Here is a 22,315-nt window from a genome sequence, read left to right on the forward strand (position 1 = left end):
GTTTCTATTGGCGGTACTGATATTGTCTCTTTTCGTCTTCTTTAGCCGAGGGTCTTTCAGAAACAACCTCTCTACTCCCTCGAGGGTAGGGGTAAGGTCCGCATACACACTACCCTCCCTAGACCCCACTAGTGAGATTTTACTGGGTCGTTGTTGTTGTTAACTTCAAGTGTTAATATTGGGTTCTAAATTTATTATTTGTACATATTCAATGAATTTGTTAACACAACTATATAATTGAGAAAAGGCTAAGCTACTGATTTCGGCTGAACTTGTAGCCGGGCTTCTAGCTTCGCCCTTGACTACAGTTTCAAAATACTTTTAATAAAAAATACATTTCAAAATAGTTAGATTTTGAAAGTTTAACTAAACTAGCAATCTTGCGTCCATACCTAAGAAAACAAGAAAAATATAAAATTCAAGAAACCATATCTTCTATTCGTTGTTTTCCGTTATGTTTTGGTTCGTCTGAACTGAAAAACAGCATATAAAAAGGTGGAAGATTTGTTAGTGACAACTTTTTACGTTACATTATATTACTCAATTATTTCTATAAAGAAAATGAGAACGACAATAATTTTAGAGCTGAAAATATATAGTATTAGCCCATACTTGGCAAAGAAACTTAAGAAAACATAATCTAGATATTAATTACATAAATTTAATTAATACTTAAAAATTTTAATAGATCAGTTCTGGATAAATAAATCTGGATACTCATTAAATAATCTTCCATCACATTCTTTTTTCTTTCCTTTTTCCCCACCTATTCAAATCTCAAAACATTCTCCGAGATTCCACAATCCCCAAAAATACCAAAAACATAAATAAATAATAAATATAAATACAATAAAAGAAAATACCTTTATATCATTACATGTTCCGGTCAGGTCACGATTCTGGTACTACTCAAATCCCCATCCCCATCAGGTAACTAACAGCAAACAGCATTCTCACCGTTTCTTCCGGTCACCCGTCTTCCTTTTCTTTTCTCCCAGATCTCTCTCTCTCTCGCTATATATTCAAACCATTCTCAACTTCACACAATTTCTTCTTCTATTTTGCTTTTACAGTCGATTACTACAATCCTCTAAAGCATCGGCGACGGCAAAATGACATCGACGGCGGGTGAATTCTCGAAGCTTAACATTAATGGCGATTGGGCTTCCTCTGCTCCAAATCTCCAGAAAAACCTCTCTCTTCTCTCCCCTGAACAGGTTCTTATATATTTTTGTTAAAAAGGATTACTGTCTGATTATCACTGCGAATAAACACATTGTAAACATGCTAATTTACGGTATTTTTCTTGTCAGTGTGTAAAGAGTTAAACTCGTTTGTGTAGTTGAATTGATATTTATTTTTTGTGTGTGGAGTTGAATTGAGATTGATGTGTGTGTGGTGATATTAGGTAGAGTTAGCGAAGGTGTTGTTAGAGAAGGAGCAAAGCCACTTGTTTCAGCATTGGTCGGAGCCCGGAGTTGATGATGATGAGAAGCGTGCCTTTTTTGATCAGGTGTGTTCAGCTTTTTTATTTATCTTTTTTTATAATTGTTTTTCCGGATATATTTGTTTGTTTTAAATAAACTCGATTTTGATGTCACCATGGTATAACTTATGCATATTTAAGCTGGCTTAGACTATGATCAAGTTTTACAGGTTGTTTGGATGGTTGTTCCACATTGTATTGTATTGTATTGTTATCCCAAAACAATGTTTGTTTTGATTGTTTCATTAAAATTGATTGTATTGTATTGTTAAACCCATTGTTCCGGAACAATACAAAGTCCCCTTTTTTGAAACAACCGATTTGGTGTGGTGGGATTGTTTCCTATTTTTTTTTCCAATTATGCCCTAACTTATTACTCCACAATTCTATTTTACCCTTTAATTTTTTTTTTTGCTATTTTAACTCCAAATCTCCAACCTATGACCTATTTTGTTTTTTTCCAGAACTTCTGCGGCCAACGTTAAAGGTGTTTTGTTGCCTTCTGTTTTATTTTTTTTCCTAATTTTCTTTTAACTCAATTTTACTTAGTTGTGCTCCTTTGTTTTGCCTTCTTCTGTCTCGCTCCTTTGTTCTGCTTTCTTAAGGTGTTTTGTCTTCTTCTGTTATATTTTTAAAAATTATTTTATGCATACTTTTTGATAAATGTAATATTTAAATAATTGAGGGTATTTTAGTAAACTTGTCAGTTATAGTATAGTATGATACAGTCAAACCAAATAGCAAAATATTATTTAACAATAACAAACAATACAATATATCCAAACATTGTATTCATAAAACGATACGATACAATACGATACAATACGATACAATACAAAACAATACATTATAAAACGATGGAGAACAATGATCCAAACAGAGTGTTAGTTTTGAAGTGTTTTTTCCTTTAAAGCTCCGTTCTTGACTATCACTTTCATATTGTTGAATATGAAATGTCATCCACAAAGAAAGAAATCGTAATAAGGGATTTCATCCTCAGTAATTTGAGTGGGAATATAAATACTGAAGAACCAATAAACGCCAAAGCGGAGTGTATGGTTAGTGGTCAGTATTACTGGTGGATTTCAGATTACAGGCAACATGTAAACCAAGCTTCTTTTTGGCCAAAAGTGCTTTTTTGGGGCCGTAAGTGCCTATTATTTTCCTTCCTAAAGTTAAGGTGTTTGGCCAACCTTTTGGAAGGGAAAAAATGCTTTTGAGTAGAAGCAGAAACAATTTTTGATAAGCAGAAAAAAGTAGCTTCTCTCCAAAAACACTTTTGAGAAAAATACACTTAAAAACACTTTAAAGAAAAGCACTTCTCAAAATAAGCTGATTTTATAAGCTTGCCAAACATGCTATTAAACAGAGTGGTCGATTTTGGCTTACAGGCAACATGTAAATCAAAGGTGAAAAAAAGAACAAATTGATCCTCTCCCGAACATCCAATTAGCACCTTCAATATAGCTTTGTTCAAAAGAATGCTTACTGAGAATAGTGAATGCTCAAACCAATTCCCCGATCAATGATCTCCACTCCCTCCGGTTAAGACCAGGGGATAAATAGATTAAGACGACAGCGAGGAAAAATGAAACATATTGAACCACACTAAATCTATAAATGGGGTTAACGGAATGTACGCTCTTTATGCTAGAATTTTCTGACCAATGAATACTGCACAGAGTAGCTTTGGCTTCAAGACTCTGGAGTCATCAACTTATATGTAATTTACTTTTATATGGTAAAAAACTAGATCTGAGAAGTCGACTCAACCTTGGCACCTAACACAGAGAGAATTCTTTTGTCCAGTTGTGCGGTGTCTCTATATTAATAAGGGAAATGTACCTTGGCTGTCTTTGCAGCGCCCCGCATTTCTCCCCACAACACAGCTTCATCAGGACAGGCGCCAGAATCACTCCCCATCAAACTCTTGTTTTTTGATGTACACAGCAAAATCTGCACCATTGCATATCATATTGGCATCACAATTATGGTGCTTAGGCAACCCTCCACCTAGGATAATAATAATAATAATAATAATAATAATAATAATAATAATAATAATAATAATAATAATTCTGGTCTTCCTGGAACCAACACGGACGACTTCACCATTTATGGCCCTGATGTCTCCTATGATGTCAATGACTAGACCAGGATTGGGATCTGGCAGTCTGGATTTTCCTTTTAAAAGAATGGAAGTATAGCATGTCACACGGTGAACCACTGGTCAAGCCTGGAAAGAAGACAGGCTATGAATTGTGTTTCTTTCTTTTGAACAATTCAAGCTGACCAACTAGCTTTCAATTGCAACTGAATTTTAACAATGCAAGCAATTTGAACTCCTATTACCAGTTTTGGTTACTTACATGCTGAAATTCGGGATGTGATAAGGTTGTGGTTTGCAGTTCGCAAAATTTAAAACTTGATCTTGTTTCTGTTTTGCAGTTTAAAACTTATATGACAATTTATATGAAGCATTTGCTCGTGCTTAATTACTCAAATGATACAGTAGCCAAAATTTGGAGTTTGTTGTCATTGTTGAATATTGTACAGCTGGTGGCTGTGGCAATCTTGTGATGCCAGAAATGTTATCATTTCCTGTTGGGCTTGTTTCCAATGTCTTCTACGCTTGTATTCACTTCTTACTTTAATTGTAATAATTATGAAGACGTAAGTGTTATTATTATGGTTTCTTTCAGATTGCCAAACTTAATTCTAGTTATCCTGGGGGTTTGGCAGCATACGTTAACACTGCTAGGGAGCTTTTAGCTGATTCAAAGGCTGGAAAAAACCCGTATGATGGTTTTACACCTTCCGTAAGTCGCTGAATCCTGTGTTACTGCTTTAGCAAAACTTATTTTGCTAGTTTTCTCTCTATAGAAGGTAACTTCAACTCTAACTTTTTTCATCAAGCAGCACACAGTAACTCAACTTGTGTTTTTATGTGATTTATTGGATTCAGTGCATGTCTTAAAGTTTCGATTTGTTCATATATTTTGTTTTATGTCTGTCAGAAATTAGTGAAGATGCTGCTTATAAAAGAAAATGTCTATATTTCACAAATCTGGTGAATATTGTTTATGCAGCTACTTTTCTCCTGGTACTATGCAGCTACAATAATTTATTGTTTAAACAGAGTGTTGAGAAAAGTGTGCCACTTAAAATACTTCTAAGCTACAACTGCGGTAGATAGTAGTGGTGTATGTTGCATTAGTAGAAGATCCTAAAAATACCTTATTAGCTTTGGTTAGGTTTTCATGCCTACTGGTCGGCATATTGAAATGCGAAGTTTAGCAGGTTTTTGGCTATTTTTAGGTGCTTCAAGCCTTTGCTAAAGGTCAAAGTAATGAGTTTATGTTTTTCAATCCCAAACTGATCATTTATTTTTCCTTCACAGGATATTATGATAGTCTCCAAATTCATACCGGATTCTTTTTATTGAGAAATTATTCTTTGCTGTCAATAGTCTTTCATGGGATTTGTCACACTTCCTTTTCTTGTGAAAAATGATATCTGATGGTTTATGTTGTCAGATTTGATTATATTTCCTTGATCACTCCTCTTACCTTGAAAAATTCGGAAAATAATTGATCACCTTACTAATACTTATGTAACAAGCACTTAAAAGTTAGATAATATACTGATGTCTGCGCTAGATTAATGATGCATTCAAAAATGTAAGTGAACTTGTGCAGGTTCCTTCTGGGGAGGTTCTGACATATGGTGATGATAACTTTGTTCAATTTGAGGAAGCTGGCGTCAAAGAAGCACGGAAGGCTGCATTTGTTCTTGTTGCTGGAGGCCTCGGAGAACGTCTTGGGTACAACGGAATAAAGGTAGAACACGTAAAAATTTCATGGAGCATCATTTAATCCTCACAAGATACATTTCTGCTGTTCAAACAATTCTTTTGGTTGGTTGGTCTAAAACTTGTTCTGATTTTTGTCTTCATGGGTAAAAATATGCAGAAGCTTTTGCAACTTGATTAATAGTTGTATTCTGTCATTTCACCATGCAACTACTAATCTAATGTCTGGCTGCATAAGATCTAATTCTGTGACAATTCCTTCTAATTACTTGCAGGTGGCCCTTCCTAGAGAAACAACTACAGGGACATGCTTCTTACAGCATTACATTGAAACTATTCTTGCTTTACAAGAAGCTAGTTGCAGCCTCGCCGAAGGTTGGTAGTAGTGCATGTTATGATTTTGTAAATATTTTCTGTCAGGGACAAAATTACAGTTAAAATGCTTCTTGTTCAGTCCCAATTTTTCATCGCACCGTTAGCATAGTAAACCAACTAATTATAGAAGTTGGCAATTTGGTGTAACCCAAGCTCTGGAAGGTACTTCTCCCTGGACTGTTATGTTAGGGACTCAATTTTAAGGAGGTTGGGAGGGGTTGTTGTGCTAGGGGATCCAGTCGCAAGCTTAAGATTCATGAAGCTGCTTCCAAGATTTGTTGACCAGTGATTCTATTTGTGGAGTTGCCAAAATTTTGATTCTTTAGAAACCTTTTAGAAAGTTCAGAAAACAATTTAAACCTTATATTCTGTGCACAAAGTTGTTGGATAGCGATGGTTCATATAGACGACCCTAACTGGCTTGGGATTGAGGCGTAGTAGTAGTAGTAGTAGTAGTAGTAGTAGTAGTAGTAGTAGAAGAAGCAAAAGAAATGGTCCTTATGGATAAAAACGGTGTTAAGAATTCTCTTCCTTGGTGTAGCAAACAATACATACAAGCTATAAAGGATTGGCTAAAAAGAATATCTTTATGCATAGAGATACCTGCTAACATATTATGTTTGGGCCACCTAAAATTATGATGCATATCCTTAATAGAATAAACATGTAGGAGCTTCCTGGCAACTAACAGCTTCCTTGTAATCAGGCAACTGCCAAGCGGAGATTCCTTTGGCTATTATGACGTCAGATGACACACATTTACGTACCATGGAGCTCTTAGAAAAAAACTCCTTTTTTGGGATGAAACCCACACAAGTGAAACTGCTTAAGCAGGTGAGCCACTGATCTTAAGAAGCCTATGAAGAATTAAGTCATAGTATTAAAACTCATATATTTCTTGATCTTTTTGCAGGAAAAAGTTGCTTGTTTAGATGATAATGAAGCACACCTTGCTCTGGACCCCCATAATAAATATAGAATTCAGGTGGATAATTGTATGCTGAATACTCTTCCTATATTTAAAGATATGAATATTCTTCTATTTAATTGATGTCATTAACTTTTTTTGATGTAAGTGCCTGAGTTTTTGCCTATGCCTCTGCTTTATCAGACAAAACCTCATGGCCATGGAGACGTCCACTCACTTCTTTACTCAAGTGGTCTTCTTAAAGTTTGGTATGTTCTCCCCTCTTTTCGTTTAAACCTTTGCTTTCTTTCTGCCATTCTCATACACTTTAATGTGATTTTGGATGAACTAATGAACTAAGCCCTTTTAGACTATATAAAAGTAATCAGTTAGAGAAAGATAGATGAAGGGGAGCCTTGGAGCAACAATAAAGTTGTCTCTGTGTGACCTATAGGTCACGGGTTCGAGCCGTGGAAGCAGCCACTACTTGTATTAGGTTAAGCTGTCTACATCACATCCTTTGTGGTTCGACCCTTCCCTGGACCCTACATGAATGCGAGATGCTTTGTCCACCGGGCTGCCCAGTTAGAGAAAGATGGATACTTTTTTCTTTTGTAATTTCTTGTCTCAGTCCATTGCTTTTTAACTTCAACTATAATCTTTAACCATGATCTTTATTTTTCTGGACCCTACCTTATACAGTGTATCCATCTTTGAAGTGAAGAAATGGAATTCATATTTTCAAGGCTTTTTTCCTTCGTGTTCTGGAAATAAAAGCTGATGTACAACCTTTTAATTATAGCCTGTATCTCGTCACTATTGCACCCATTTTGTATTGATTTTTTAAGAGGTGCATGTTTCACTTAAAAAGAGAAAGAGAGTTAACATATTTCTGTGATTGATGGTCCAAATTCTGTGCAATCTAGGCATGATGCAGGCTTAAGATGGGTTCTTTTTTTCCAAGACACCAATGGTCTACTTTTCAAGGTTAGTTGGATGCCTTCTCTTTTTTGTTTCTTTTTGTTTTTGAATTGTTTCATATTCTGCTCATGTATGTTAGGCCAATTTTATCAATCTGTACGTTTCTTTATGTTCCAGGCAATTCCAGCAGCGCTAGGTGTCAGCGCGATAAAACAATACCATGTCAATTCTCTTGCTGTTCCTCGGAAAGCGAAAGAAGCCATTGGTGGCATTACCAAGCTTACTCATAAAGATGGTACGTAGATGAGTAACTTACATCTAGCTTTGTATCTTGTAGTGGCCCAGGGAAAAAGTAGTAATAAATGTTGAAAGAAAGAAAGCATGGGTTGTGATATGAGTTTCTTTGTTGTTCAGTAGTTGTTTATAACTGCTAAATTTTAGTGGCAGAAAATATTTCATCTAAAGAGTGTTATAAGCTGTGGGCAATTCCTGCTTTCATAAACTGAATTCGCAATGTTGGTGGCTTAATCTTTAGCCAAAATTTTAATAGGTCTCGAAAGTACTAGGATACTATCTGTCCGATCAGTTGATGATGATCCTATTAGTTGGTTGTCTATGAACTTCCAACAGCACTTAAGCTGGTCTTTTTAAAAGGTAACTTGTGACGAGGAATAGCAGGATCCGTTTCATGCCTGATTTCCTCTGTACCTGATGCTCCATATGGGGCATGAGTGGTAGAACATATACATACTTTAGATGTACTATGAGCAAACATTGATTATAGAGATTCTTCAAAAACATTGGACCTCTCAAAGGTATGTAACAAGGAGAAGATGAGAGAACTCTTAGTTATTTAAGATAAAATAGCCCTGAGAAATTTGTGGACTACGTGTCAGAAGAAAGATTCCTGGTTGCTGATATCACTTTTTACATACAGTTATGGGTTGCAAGTGGGCTACTTGGGATCATGTTCCCCCCTGTAGCTGAACTTACCAAGCTTCTCTGAGTGGAAATGTCTGTTGAGTCGGTTAATAAATATGTTAAGCCTTACAGTTTTTTCTATCGAAAATTATTATCGCACTGACTCTTCAACTTTTTTTTTGATAAGGTAATGAAAATTTCATTAAAAATGTACCAAGAAGGTACAAAAAGCATACAAAACTTCAGCACTGCTTAAAACATTACTACAATCTCAAAACTTCTATAAAATCCATGTACTGATCTACTAAGTTGCATGGCTCTTCGATTTTGGTGCCGTCCCCGTCCCGATACGAGACGGGGACGGGAGCGGGAGCGGGATACGTCCCAGATTCGGTCAATTGACTTCGGACACTTTGACCGGAGTCCATCGACAAATTTGGGAGAAAAGTTGAGATTTTGATTTCTCAAAATAAAAAATAAAACAAATTTAGGAGAATGAAAGAATAATGTCCATCTTGGAGAATGAAAGATTGAATTCTACAATATTCATGTAAGTTTTTCACAGAATATCTCTCAAAATTTACAATATTTTTATAGCTCTATTTTTTATTAGCCGAATCCCCGCACCCGTATCCATATCCGGATCTGCACCCCCGAATCTTAAATTTTAGATTTTGCCGAACCCGATACTCGGATCCGTCCCCGTATCGGATACCTGCACCCGAGTCCGAGCAACTTAGCTGATCTAAGTCTTCTGCCAAACTTCTTCTACCCCAAAAATATAGGTTATGAAGACAACTATTTTTAACACTAGCTACAGATTCTGCTTATTTTCAAAACATCTCTTATTTCTTTCCAACCAGATGGTCCAAAAGATGCAAAAAGAGGTATGGTCCTCCAGATTTGCTTTAGATTTTTCCTGACTCTTTGATTCTGCCAACAAACCAATAGATCTTTCACCTTCTTTGGCATCACCCATTGCACACCAGTCAGAGCGAGAAATAGATCTCATCCCATATCTGGCTTGTATAACTGCAATGCAAAAAAAGATGTTCTGCAGATTCCTGGGAATTTTCACACGAAAAGCATCTACTGCACAAAGGAGTTCCCTTTCTCTGCAACATATCTTGAGTTAAACTTAAACATGCATTTCTAGCTACGGTCCAGCCAAAACGAGCTACTTTAGGAGGTGCTTATGATTCCACAACATGTTCCATGGCCAAGTCAAATCCCAGTGGTCTATTTGTTTTTGCAAAAGAGTATAACAGCTCTTTACTGAGAATTTGCCTTCTTTCCCAGCTGCCCAAATGTGAGAATCCAACGTACTAGCATCAAGGGTCAAAGATTCCAGCCAATGTAAAAGTTGACCAATTTCATCAAACTCCAATCATTAAAGTTTCTCCTAAAATTTAATCTCCATTCTTCCCCTGTATGACACTCTGCTACTGTGCCCTGTGTATTCCTGGTTAAACTATATATTGTAGGAAATTTGTTCATCAGTTTATCATCTCCTAGCCAGACATCTGTCCAGAACCTGATTCTGCTTCCATTTCCCAGCTTTAATGAGATGAATTTCTGAAATTATAAATAAGATGATTCCATGTGGACTTGTGATACCATCCTTTGTTGAATTATTAATTTTGAGATAGCTCCTCATATCATTGAACTATTATGAAAATAAACATTTTGTTGATCTGGTTGCAAGGTACAGAGTGTGCAGTGGCTGCATGCTGATAAGAATGGACATTGGGCCTAACTCAACCCCAAAAGCTAGCTTTTAAGGTGAGGATTGCCCAAGCCATATAAGGAGACCAAGGACCTCAAATCCCTCCGATGTGGGACAACTCAACACTCCCCCCTCACGCCCAGGCCTCTGGAGCGTGGACAACATAAATGGGGGCCCAACATCGGTAACAATAATTGGGATGGGCCTGGCTCTGATACCATGATAAGAATGGACATTGGGCCTAACTCAACCCCAAAAGCTAGCTTTTAAGGTGAGGATTGCCCAAGCCATATAAGGAGACCAAGGACCTCAAATCCCTCCGATGTGGGACAACTCAACACATGCAAATGAGCTCTACTTCACTACAATTTTGAGTATTGAAACTCAGAGATGTGGATAATGTGATGACTAAATGTTAGAAATGAAGTGTTATGTGAGGGGAGGAAGTCCCAAACCAACTAAGGAAAGATAATAGTTAAAAAAATTTAATTAAAAAGTTGTACTTCACAAAAATAGGAAGGGATAAATTACTAACTGACCCCATGAGCTTTATCTTTCGACTTAACTTTTTCTTCTGAGCCTTCTCTGTATACATGAAGAATAAATTAACAGTTGAGTTATCGAAGAAATTAAGCAATTTAGACAGGTTGAAATTGAGTTCTAAAGTTGCAAAAAGGGTAGTGAAATCAAAAATCAAATAGGTAAAACAGACATAATAAAAGGATTGACCCTTCTTGTATTCTTTCTACATCCATCATCAGCTGTATCAAGAACAAATTCTGAGCTGTTGGGAGCTTGAAGCCGCGTTTACCCATCTAACTAACTGTTATTTGCCAATTCAGACCTATTTTACTCTGCACTCAGATTTGGACCTCCGTGTATAATTTCTGCTATGCTTAATCGAATAAACTGGCATGCTCCTGAAATCAATTTAAATCAAAGTGGGAGGGTCTCAAAATAGTTTCATCCGCTGAATCATCAAAAAGTAGAAACAAAACAATTAGTTGCTTATAAGCAATGCCACTATATGCCATAGCTTGGCCAAGTCACGACAAGTTCGGCTCCTGCCTATCAAATATAACTCATGAGCACATAAATTATGTTGTCTTCTATAAAGGGTAACATTTGAGCTCTTTTAATGTATACGTTAACATTAACTTCGTAGTCTTTTCTGTTTCATTTGTGATATCCTCCATCTGCAATAATTGTCTGGGATTCAGATTCTAATGTACTTTTGCTCTTAGGATAGTACTGCGAAAAGATTGATGTTGAACATGGTAGGGGTACTATGTGAAAACTCATGTGGGTCTATCTGACATTAAAAAAATCCTTTCTAGGGCGGACAATGGTGATTAATGTGGAATACAACCAGCTCGATCCGTTGCTTAGAGCTTCTGGATATCCTGATGGTGATGTCAATTCTGTAACAGGCTATTCACCTTTTCCTGGAAATATAAATCAGGTATGTCTTGTAGTCTATATGCTGAAGTGTCTTTTTCTTTTCTTTTTTGCCAATTTTTCCCTGTAGTGACTCAAGTTATTTGCCATATTATTTTACATATAAATTATTTTGGGAAACTTACACAAATGTCCCAAATAAATCTCAACTTACCAACCTCTAGCCATTAGTCATAGACTTACCAAAACTAGCCAACAAAAATTGAAAAACCAAATAATAGGGTTCTTTCTCTCAAAGAATCACATGCAAAAATCACCTTCCATATTTTTAAGTGTGATTAGCAACATTAGATACAAGACGGAAAGGAAATTTCATGGACGGGGTAGCAAATAAGGTGATGAAATACAAAAATCTATACAATATTCCAAAAATCTAAACAAAAAAGGAACTTTTTCAATGGGTATACTTGAAATTCATTGAAAATATGTAGATAAGTCAATATACAAAATTTGAGGAAGATTGGAGGTGATTTGGACTGGTTTTGTATCAAAATTCGTAATTAAATCGAGTTCAAAAAAGTCTTCTGCGACACATGTATCACGCATGTATCTCACACACAGGTATACATGGATATACATGTGATACATAATTGATACAAATATGATACATATGTGATACACAAATGATACACAGTGTGATACACATATCATTTTTTTTTTCATGTTCAGCTTTTACTTCGAATTTTCAATTCAAACAACCTCAAAACTTCACCAAATCATCCCAAAACTGAGATTCAAGCTCCTTAAGTTGTGCCCAATCTATTCTAATAACACCCACTCAAAACAAAGCAAAAATTTGATATTCTTTTGCTACAAATAGCTAATTGGCTAATTTGGCTAATATTAGTAATATTTTATCAATTGGCCAATTTTTGTAATGAGCTACTTATAAATGGACATAGCTGGTAATTTCCCAATTATTTTACCACTTTGTATAATAACCCGGATATTCCCAAAGTTCTTGGTAATTTTGGCCTATAATGCATGGATCCCCAATGGTTACAACTATCATGGAAACCTCCGTTCTTTGATGTTTTTTCGGTAATAAAACTCCATAATCACCTATACGTGGGGACCAATTCGCTTTGCAACGTTAGCGGACTTGATTTTAACGTGCAAACTGATTTCTGTAAAGTAACTAAGGATAACATGCTAATATGTTACTAGATTATATGAATGCAAATTTTAAAAAGAAAATTTCATTTTTCCTTAAAGTATATGTAAGGAAACACCGGATAAATTATAGATGTCAATGCAATTAAGGAAGATCACTGTCTTCGTTAAATGTGAGGATCTCATAAGAAACAGAGAGGTGAAGTGCCCCTTCTTTATGACAGTAGTTTATAATTTTTCGAGCATGTAATCAGCGGGAATAGTCATGCAAATTATGCTGTAGCGGCCAAGTTCCTCTGTAGGATAGCTTTCCTTTTTTTGGTTACTTTCGAATAGAAAAGTAATTGCTTACCTAAGCTGTCTTCATTTGCAATGCAGCTGATCTTTGAAATTGGCCCTTACATTGAAGAGCTCACTAAAACAGGAGGTGCAATAAAGGAGTTTGTTAACCCTAAGTAAACATCTACTCTTATATCTCTATATAAGACTTGTATGTTCAATGTCGTGGTGTCATGTTACTTGATATTCCTTTGAAAACATATGTTGGTTATCTTTTTATTGATTTTTTGCTGTAAGTCCAGGAAATTTTTCCACGACAAAAATTTGTAGAGAAAACCACTGAATTTAATATGTTGCTAGGAATGAAAAAAGCAAAATGCAAATGAGCTGAACTTGATTCTCATAAAGTAGAAATACGGAACAGCTCAGATGCTTTATGTCCAATATGTTTGCTCGCTTTTAAGACATTACCATAGACAGAAGATAGGAGTTTATGCTGATCTAATCACCTGAGTTATATTCCAGGGCTTTCATTTTGCTTAGATGAACACTGGTATTGCAGTTTGTTCACGAGGGATGGGATATTCTGCACACACCCTTCCCGTATCCCATTTGCTGGGAAGGTTGATATTTGTACTTTTGGCAAGACTGGAACATTAACATCCAATGACATGTAGTTCTCAGAGGTTGGTGGGTTGACTGACAGTGAGGACTTAGAAAGAGAAATGATTCCAACTCGTAGTCTGGATATTTTTGCATCTTGACATTCTCTGGTTATTCGGGACAATCTGGCGATGATCCTATGGGTGCGGTTAAAGGAATTGATTAGGCATCTAAATCAGTTTGAAAAAATGCCAAAAAAAGTGGAGGTGATGCACCCGAGGGTGTAGCTTAATGGTCATGAAGTAGGTGCGAACCTTGTAGACCAGGTCTCAAATCCCAGTGTGAATAACAGTAGGTGATTTCCTTCAATCTGTCTAAGCCTTGGTGGTAGAGTTATTCGGTATCTTTGTTGGTGGGAGGTAGCAGGTACCCGATGGAATGGTCGAGGTGCACGCAAGCTAGCTTGGACACTACCTCTGTCACAAAAAGAAAAAAAGGTGGAGGTGATACTGTTTAGACTGTGCGCTTAAAGGATTGATTAGAAGCTCGTACATTATAATTCATTTGCTTATTTGTTGTCATTTTATATTTGTTTCTTCTAAGCTCAACATTTTAGGGCACGTGTTGTTAAAATCCTCTCTCTTGTGATTTTAGTAGCTGCTTTACCTCTTTTTGACTAATTTATGGCATCCCTTGCTGTAGGTATAAAGATGCTACCAAAACTGCTTTCAAGTCCTCAACTCGACTTGAATGCATGATGCAAGATTATCCTAAAACGCTGCCTCCATCAGCTAGGGTTGGATTCACTGTAAGTTCATACTGCTTTTGGCTTCTGATTCTGTTACTTATGTTGTGAGTCATCTACGGTCAAGTTATCCAAGTGTGGAGATCACAATGCTTCTTACAATGACTCAGGTGATGGATGCTTGGCTTGCTTATGCACCTGTGAAAAACAACCCAGAAGATGCTGCCAAGGTATGATGAGCGGTTATTGAAATAATTTTAGCTGTCATATGTGGAGAAATAATTTCAGTAAATTGGCAAATTTCTTTAAATTGGGGCTGGCATAACATTTTGATCCTCATGACAAAAGCCATCTTCCCTACTTCTAGTTCTTGCTTCTCATCGAAAGCTCTGATGATCTAGTGCTGGCTATGTATAATAAATGTGTTTGTCTCTGCTGGTTGGGTGTGGACCCTACCTGAGGTCCATTCTGAAAATTTTCAGTACAGAGGCCATAGGACTGAAGAATTGATGCTTCTGGCTTTTTCTTTCTTTGAATTCGATGTTCAATTTTGTATCAAATAGTTACCAGAAAATTTTCCAATTTGGAATGTTATCAAGTGTTTTCGCAAATGATTTCTGCTTCAAGCTCTTTTACTGAGTTATTTAGATCTTATGCGTACTCGTCAGATATTGTAATTTGGTTGTGTAGGTATTTTGAAGCACAACCCAAGCATGTTTCTGGAGGCAGCATTTCCCTGTGGGATCCGATATAACATTGTTGAATCTCTTTCTTACATATGCAATCATAAGCTTATAATTAATTGACATGCTTTGCTAAAATTTACCCTCAAAGTGAAAAATGCAGGGGCACATTCCTTCCATTTTACTTTTTCCTTTGTCGTTCATAGCAACTATCCTAAGCCCGCTTTCACCATCTAAGAAAGTTGAAACAGCTTACTGACATTCTTAAGTTTTATGTTTTGACTTGTATTTCTTTGGCTTGGCATCTGTTGAAGTCTTTCTCAACAGTTGTTACTAACAATAACTCATAGGTAGTTATTGCTCTTGACATAATCTGCTGTGGTTCAATTTCTAACTATTTTTTAATTGTCTCCTTTACAATGATAGGTGCCGAAAGGAAATCCATATCACAGTGCCACTTCAGGAGAAATGGCCATATATCGCTCTCATAGCCTCATTCTAAGAAAGGTATTTCTTTCCTTCTGGGAATTCAAGTGAAAAGTTGAACTTTTCAGAGTACTTCTTTCTTGACCTATGGGTATTGATACATTATGCACCAATTGTAGTGCAAACATCTACAGGATATAATATAAAGGAAAAGATTGCTGGAATCTGAAAGAGGCCTTTTAGGCTTTTACCATGTCCTTATAGTTTTTAAGTAACATTTAAACCAGCGGAATGACAATAGAAAAAAAAAAAAAAGACAAAGCAGAAGTTAAAAAGAAGAGTTGCTGCTCATCACTGGTTAGAGAACAGTATATCAGAACATTTGATTTATAGTCATGTGCTGAACGAGTGGTTAGCAAGTCCAAACATAAGGTTACAGTTACGTAAATTAACTCGGGTTATTACTGAAGATCCTTTTATTGGCCTCATAATAAGCAATTTTTGGTCCTGCAACCTTCTGTTTTCAGACGTTCACCTTTGGCGTGTTCCTTGACAAAAAGATAGGAGAAATTATGATACTGAAATTTCTAATTGTGATAATATGAAGATAACTATCAACTCTTGAAACACTTCCCTAACTTTTCCCTTCCGTAATAGCCACTGCCACAGATGAGTTCAGTTGGTAAACCTGTGTCGATCTAGTTGTGTGCATCAGTTACACTACATCTCTTTTTATTACAGGCTGGTGTCAAGATAGATGATCCGGTTATTCAAGTCTTTAACGGACAGGAGGTGGAAGTATGGTCTCGAGTTGTGTGGAAGCCGAAATGGGCGCTTACTTTCTCGGAAGTAAAAAGCAAAGTGAGTGGAAACTGCTCCATTTCACAAAGATCTACAATGGCAATCAAGGGGCGAGATATTGCCCTTGAGGATCTTTCCCTGGATGGAGCTCTCATTACTGAGGCTGTCGATGGTGCTGAGGTATGTCTCAAGTCCTTGATCAAGTTCTGATCTGGATGGCATTATAGGGGTGTATCAGAACCCCTGATATGTCTTTTAGTTGATATATGAGTGCCTATATGCTTGTAATTCGTCCTCCCCCCCTCGTTCAACTTTTGTAATGAACATATCAGTTTGATGTTTGATACACTTACTGAGAATCATTTGTACAGGTGAAAGTGGGAGGTTCTGTGCAGAACAAGGGTTGGACAATTGAAAATGTCGACTATAAGGATACTTCAATACCAGAAGAAATAAGAATCAGGGGTTTCAGATTCAACAAGGTTGAGCAGTTGGAGAAAACATATACCGAGCCCGGAAAATATTTTTTGAAGCCTTAAGGTTGACACATCTGTACTCAGTGGGAAGATTTTGTGATTCAAAATTCTTTAGGAGCTCTGAGGTTAAGCTTGGTAAACTGTGGATATTTATTGCAGATTCTGTTGCTTACGTTATGTTTCAAAGTTTTTTTTATAACATTGTGACATAGGTGCTAGCTGTTATTTTGCCCTCAATCATTTGTAACTTAGTAAACTGGTGAAACATTTAGAAAACAATTCTTGATTTTTTTAGCTTGGAAAGAGAATAAGGTTGATTAATTAGTAATAAGTCCTTTTGAAAATTGTGTTGATTGCTTTTGAAGAAGTTTTCTTGCATTCATGGCATGCTTGCCGCTTATTATAAGCACTATTAGCAGATGTCAGTCTATGCTTTGGATATACTTCCTCTGTCTCGGTAAATTACACTAAATTGACTTGAACGATTATCATGGGTGTTCCATCGTTCAGTCTTGGCTGTTGAAAACAAGATATTTGGAAAAGCTACTAAAAAGGGAGTCGGAATTTAAATATGGTGCACTTTTATCACAATTTAATGGAAAGACAGGGATGACAGCGTGACACCAAGGAGATTGAAACTAAGCTATCTACTTCTGTCATAGCTTGTCATTCAGAAAGGACAAGTTCGATTCTGTGCAAGGCATAGAGTATAAAAAGTAAAGATAGCTTCAATTGTGAATTAGAAGCTACTACATTCAAATACTGATAGTGCTAGTGCTCTAGTCAATGAAAGCGAAATGCATATGCATGTGATGTAAATCAAGCAATGGCGATGAAAACTAGATTACAAGAAGAGAAGGCAACACTAGAGATTAAACCCTTCAATGCATCATGGAAGAGGAAGGTGAATGTGACAGTGAGGCATTACAGAAAGCAAATCATCTGCATACTGAGAAGAGAAAGTAACTCAAGGCCAAAAATTGTAGGGGTAGAGGCTGCTACAAGAATAAAATATCCGAAGTATTTGCTTTTGAAAGAATTTTAACTAATTTTTTTTGCAATTGAGAGTTTCCTTCCATTTATAGACGCAATACAATGTCTCACTCTCATAGATGACCCTGGTGTTAGACGCTGAACTTGAACTTCAAAACAGAATTTTTCGGGTGTAAATATCATGTAGGATCGAGGATGTAACTAGGCCAAGTTACTGATGGATTCTTATATGCAGCGGAAGCAATTCCAATATCAAAATCACATGTAATCTAGACAACTAGCATAAACGGGATTTCACGGGTTACCTCTTGAAGCGTGAATAAATCTCTTCTATCACGTGAGTCTTCAATTCCATAACTTTTCAGTGGAATCTCCATCGCCCGTGCAATCGTGATCCTCGAACGTTCCACGGTCTTCTACTGTGTTACCCAAATAATACCCGAAAATAGTAATTTCGTGTAGGCGAAATTTTCTAAGGAAAAGGCTGAAAATTTCGGCCACTATGTCCACCTCCTCTAGGTGGAAAACCTTATGTATTTATAACACAAGTTTTAAGGGTTAAAACCCTTTTCCAAAACCTGTTAGGTTTTCCTTTCCACCCGAAAAAGGATTCCTTTATTTCCTATTATTTAGGCACAGTAGGGACCACAGAATTTAATTAACAAAGCTCCAATTATGGAATTAATTTCTAATTTTCGAAATTAATATCTACCATAATTAATTACGAATTATTCCACTAAAAATTCGTAATTGCACTCCTTATTCAATTTCGAAATTCATCCATTAAATCTTATTTAACTCCCCATGTTAAGATTCAGATACTAATCAATTAAATTAAATTACTGACGATTTTATTTATTGATTCTTTCCTTTAGACTTTCGCTTAACTTATTTCATGTGTCGGATACAAAATCCACTGGCCGGGTTTACACATGAAAACTTATAAGCTTTCATAAAGGTGTATCATCAATCTCTAAACCGAGGCATGGATTCCATCAACTAACTATTACTTCGCCAATATACATTATTATTATCCAATTTACCAGGCATATTGACCCACAAAAGAATCTCGCCTTTTAATAAATCAAAACAATAATAATATACACAGCTAATAATAATTATATCAAGATTAAGAGTATAAGTACATTTAATGGCTAGAGAGTTTATTTTATTAAGTCAGTATAAAATACTTATCTCTACTTGGTCCGTTTAATACATACAAAATGTACTAGCACAAGAAGTTAGAATTAAACCATTCCCATAATCAAGATAAATTATATTTAATCTTGTGCTACAATCATTCCTGATGGTTTGTCCAATTCCATCATTAGATTGTGAGCTCAAACTTTATACTTATAAGAACCGGTGATTTAATCTTCCGTGTATAAGCTAAACTCTATACACTAAATCATCTACTATATAAGTGATCACGCCCAACTATGCCTTATAAAAAGGACTCTGCGGACGTTGCAAATATAACCCGAGTATTACGCCCAGGGTCGAATCCACAGAGAGTTAACCTATCAACCGCTATCTTCAGACCCACCAAGTCTTCAGAACCAGCTTCTCAAATATTCAAATTCTCAGTTGAGTGTTCTTTAACAACTAGCTTGCAAGTAACTAAATGGCTGTAACTAAATTAATAAGGTTGTAAACAATTATGAGAAAAAGCTAAGGCAATGATTTCCCCTATTGATGGAATCCCTTCTGTTTATGCTCATACAAATTTACCCACACATCTCCATCAATCATGAACGTTAATCTTACCGCAAATCTCTCCCGAGTAATCACAGTAATCTACTATTGCACTCTCCTGAGATATACTAGCTTACTTTATTTAGCACAATTCACTTAGATTACACCCAAGGCTTCGTTATCCCTAATCCCGCCTTTAAACCCGCAATTATAGATTCCTCTAATAATCTAGGAATGGTGTTGTTCAACAATACCCTAAATATGCACTCTTTTCCAAGTTATGCACACTAAATAGGCACAGCTAATTGAGGATCCTGTCAATTAACTACAACGAACACGAAGTTGAACAAATAAAGATTAAACTAGCAATTTGTATTCACATAAACAAGAAGTTCATCACCCAATAGGTTCCATCAAAGCCTTAGACAAGGAATTTAGCTACTCATGGCTATGGGAAAATAAACTAAGATTGAATTCATCATAAAATCAAAAGAAAAGAAGAAAGATGTTTAGAGTATTTTCTCACAATGGTTTTCCTTGCTAAGAAACCTAAAAAAAATCAATACATGCCTCTCTTGGGCGAAGTCTAGTGTTTTAAATAGGTTTTAGGTCTAAAAATCCCGTAATTGACACTTTGGTCCCTGAAGTTTCTACGCCTGCCGCGGTTCTGACGCGGGCGCGGTAGAACCGCGGCCAAACACCCTCGCGGATTCTCAATCTTCTGCAGCTGCTTCCCACCGCGGTTCTGCCGCGGTCGCGGTGGAACCGCGGTGGATCCAGTACTCTGATTCTTCGGCCTGTTTTGCATGGGTCACTTGGGAAATTTCACGGTTGGCCTCTTTTTCATCACTTTTAACTCCAAAACTGCTCCTTAGCCTTCCTTATATATATATCACCTACAAATCATGAAAAGCACTAATAAGAGCATTTTGTCATCACTTTTAGCATTAAAACTACACAAGAAGGTGATTATTTAAGGTGTGATTATAGTCAAATTCACCTATTATCAATAAGCAAAGGACACCGACTAATATATGATCTATTAAAGCTTTATTAAAATTGAATGAACAATATTATCATCATAAATACTATATCTAAACCAAATCCATGGCTAATAGTATATATCCCAACAGTTACGAGTCGCCTAGAGAACAAGAGCTGACCAAGTAGAAGCAATATGCAAAAAAAGAAGTCTAATAAATGTTCCTATCAACATATAGAAATTAGAAATCGAATACAACCGGTGAATTAACCACATAACTCGAATCTTTGCCTGCTCTAATATTAATAGGTTAAATTGTATGACCATCTCATAATATTCAAAATTTTTAAATATTAGGTCGTACATATGTTAGGATTGATGATAGGCTATAATTGCATATTTTAGTCGCTTATTACACTCGAATTTACTGCACTTTAATTGAGTTTGCGCTTTAATCGCTAGTGTTTTGCACTAATTGTGTGTTTTATGCCTTGTAGGTGTGATTCCGAGCTATATATATGTTATGGAATGAATTTAAGTGATTTGAAGATTTGAAGTCTGAGTAAAAGCTCAAGGAATTAAGCCAGGATCGTGTTCGGAGGTCAAATTTGATAATTAAGTACGAACGAAGACTTGAGGAGGCTTATTGTGCACTGTCTAGTAAAATAAACATAACTTTTTGCTCACAACTCCATTTGGGCTCCACAATATATGGTTGGAAATCTAACTCAAAGGGCTACAACTTTCATGTTTTACGTTTTTCCAAATTCCAAACGGAACAGGGTGAAAAACCGCGGCAGGAAGCGAAAATTTTAGGGACTAAAGTGCAAAACATGGGATTTTAAGTCCTAAACCCTATATTAAACAAAGGAGGCCGGCCAAGAACAAGAAGGGGACATATTTTGGACACAAATTAGACCTAAGGAGGCGGAGAGACACTACTTTAGGGTTAGACAACACCCTTGGAGACATGAACACATTGGGAGCAAGGCGGAGAATTCTTCTACGAGTTTTTTCCTTCCTCTTCCTATTTTTTTCATTGTTGGTTATGACTTTTAGTATTGTAGTTTTACATACTATTATGAATAGCTAATTTGTTATCTAGAGTTTTGATAGAACCTTTTGTAGGATAAATTCTTGTTATGTTTTTATATAATTGAGCCATAGCTTTTCTCTATTTGTTCAACTACGTTTATATTGTGGTTGGTTGAAGAGCTCTCAATTAGCTGTGCCTATTTAGTATGCATAACTCGGGAGAGAGTGCATATTTAGGTAATTGTTGAACAACACCACTCCCATAGTATATGAGGGATCAATAACCGAGGGTTTAAAGGTGGGATTAGGGATAACGAAGCCTTGGGTGCGATCTGAAGTGAGCTGTATTAAAAGCCAGCTAGCGTAGCTCGGGAGAGTGCGTCTAGTAAATTGTCGTAATTACTCGGGAGAGATTTACGGTAATAAGAGTGCTCATGATCGGTAGAGAATACTTAGGCGAAATTATAGAAGACATAGCGGGAAGGATTCCGACAATAGGGGAAATCATAACTCTAGACCTCCTTAATCTTTTCTATAACCCTCAGTATCGTAGTTGTTAATTTACTATTTTAATTTGTTAGTTAATTAGTTAAACAGAAGAATCTTAATATCTATAAGTTAGGAATTGTTCGAGCTTGTCTTCTTGGTGATAGTGAACAGTTGTAGCTAAACCTTAGTTCTCTGTGGGATTCGACTCCGGACTTATAAACCGGATTATATTTGCAACGACCGCATTGTCCTTTTTATAAGGCATAGTTGGGCGTGATCAAGGATCATGAGATTTATGAACATTTCTGGGGCATCTTGAACGTTGTCTCCGAGACATGTTGTCCTGTTATATGCCCACATAAATTGGGACAATGTCATGTACTTAACTGA

At 36.3% G+C, this 22,315-nt stretch overlaps 1 protein-coding gene across 2 annotated transcripts; it reads left to right on the plus strand.

Annotated features, from left to right (window-relative positions):
- Positions 868–17,078, plus strand: LOC109234273 (UDP-sugar pyrophosphorylase). Of its 2 annotated transcripts, XM_019400186.1 has the most exons (18): positions 868–930; positions 1,074–1,217; positions 1,409–1,513; positions 4,189–4,305; positions 5,185–5,325; positions 5,573–5,672; positions 6,379–6,506; positions 6,586–6,657; positions 6,784–6,848; positions 7,506–7,566; positions 7,678–7,795; positions 11,485–11,609; positions 13,097–13,173; positions 14,303–14,408; positions 14,516–14,575; positions 15,455–15,535; positions 16,196–16,435; positions 16,627–17,078. In XM_019400186.1, exons 2-18 carry the CDS (start codon positions 1,113–1,115, stop codon positions 16,792–16,794), a joined length of 1,869 nt encoding a protein of 622 aa, XP_019255731.1. In that variant the 5' UTR covers positions 868–930; positions 1,074–1,112; the 3' UTR covers positions 16,795–17,078. The 2 variants fall into 2 exon arrangements, with proteins under 2 accessions (XP_019255731.1, XP_019255730.1); XM_019400185.1 differs by lacking the exon at positions 868–930 and having other exon boundaries at positions 954–1,217.

The sequence above is a fragment of the Nicotiana attenuata genome, chromosome 11 (genome assembly GCF_001879085.1).
Source record: "Nicotiana attenuata strain UT chromosome 11, NIATTr2, whole genome shotgun sequence".
Lineage (NCBI taxonomy): Eukaryota > Viridiplantae > Streptophyta > Magnoliopsida > Solanales > Solanaceae > Nicotiana > Nicotiana attenuata.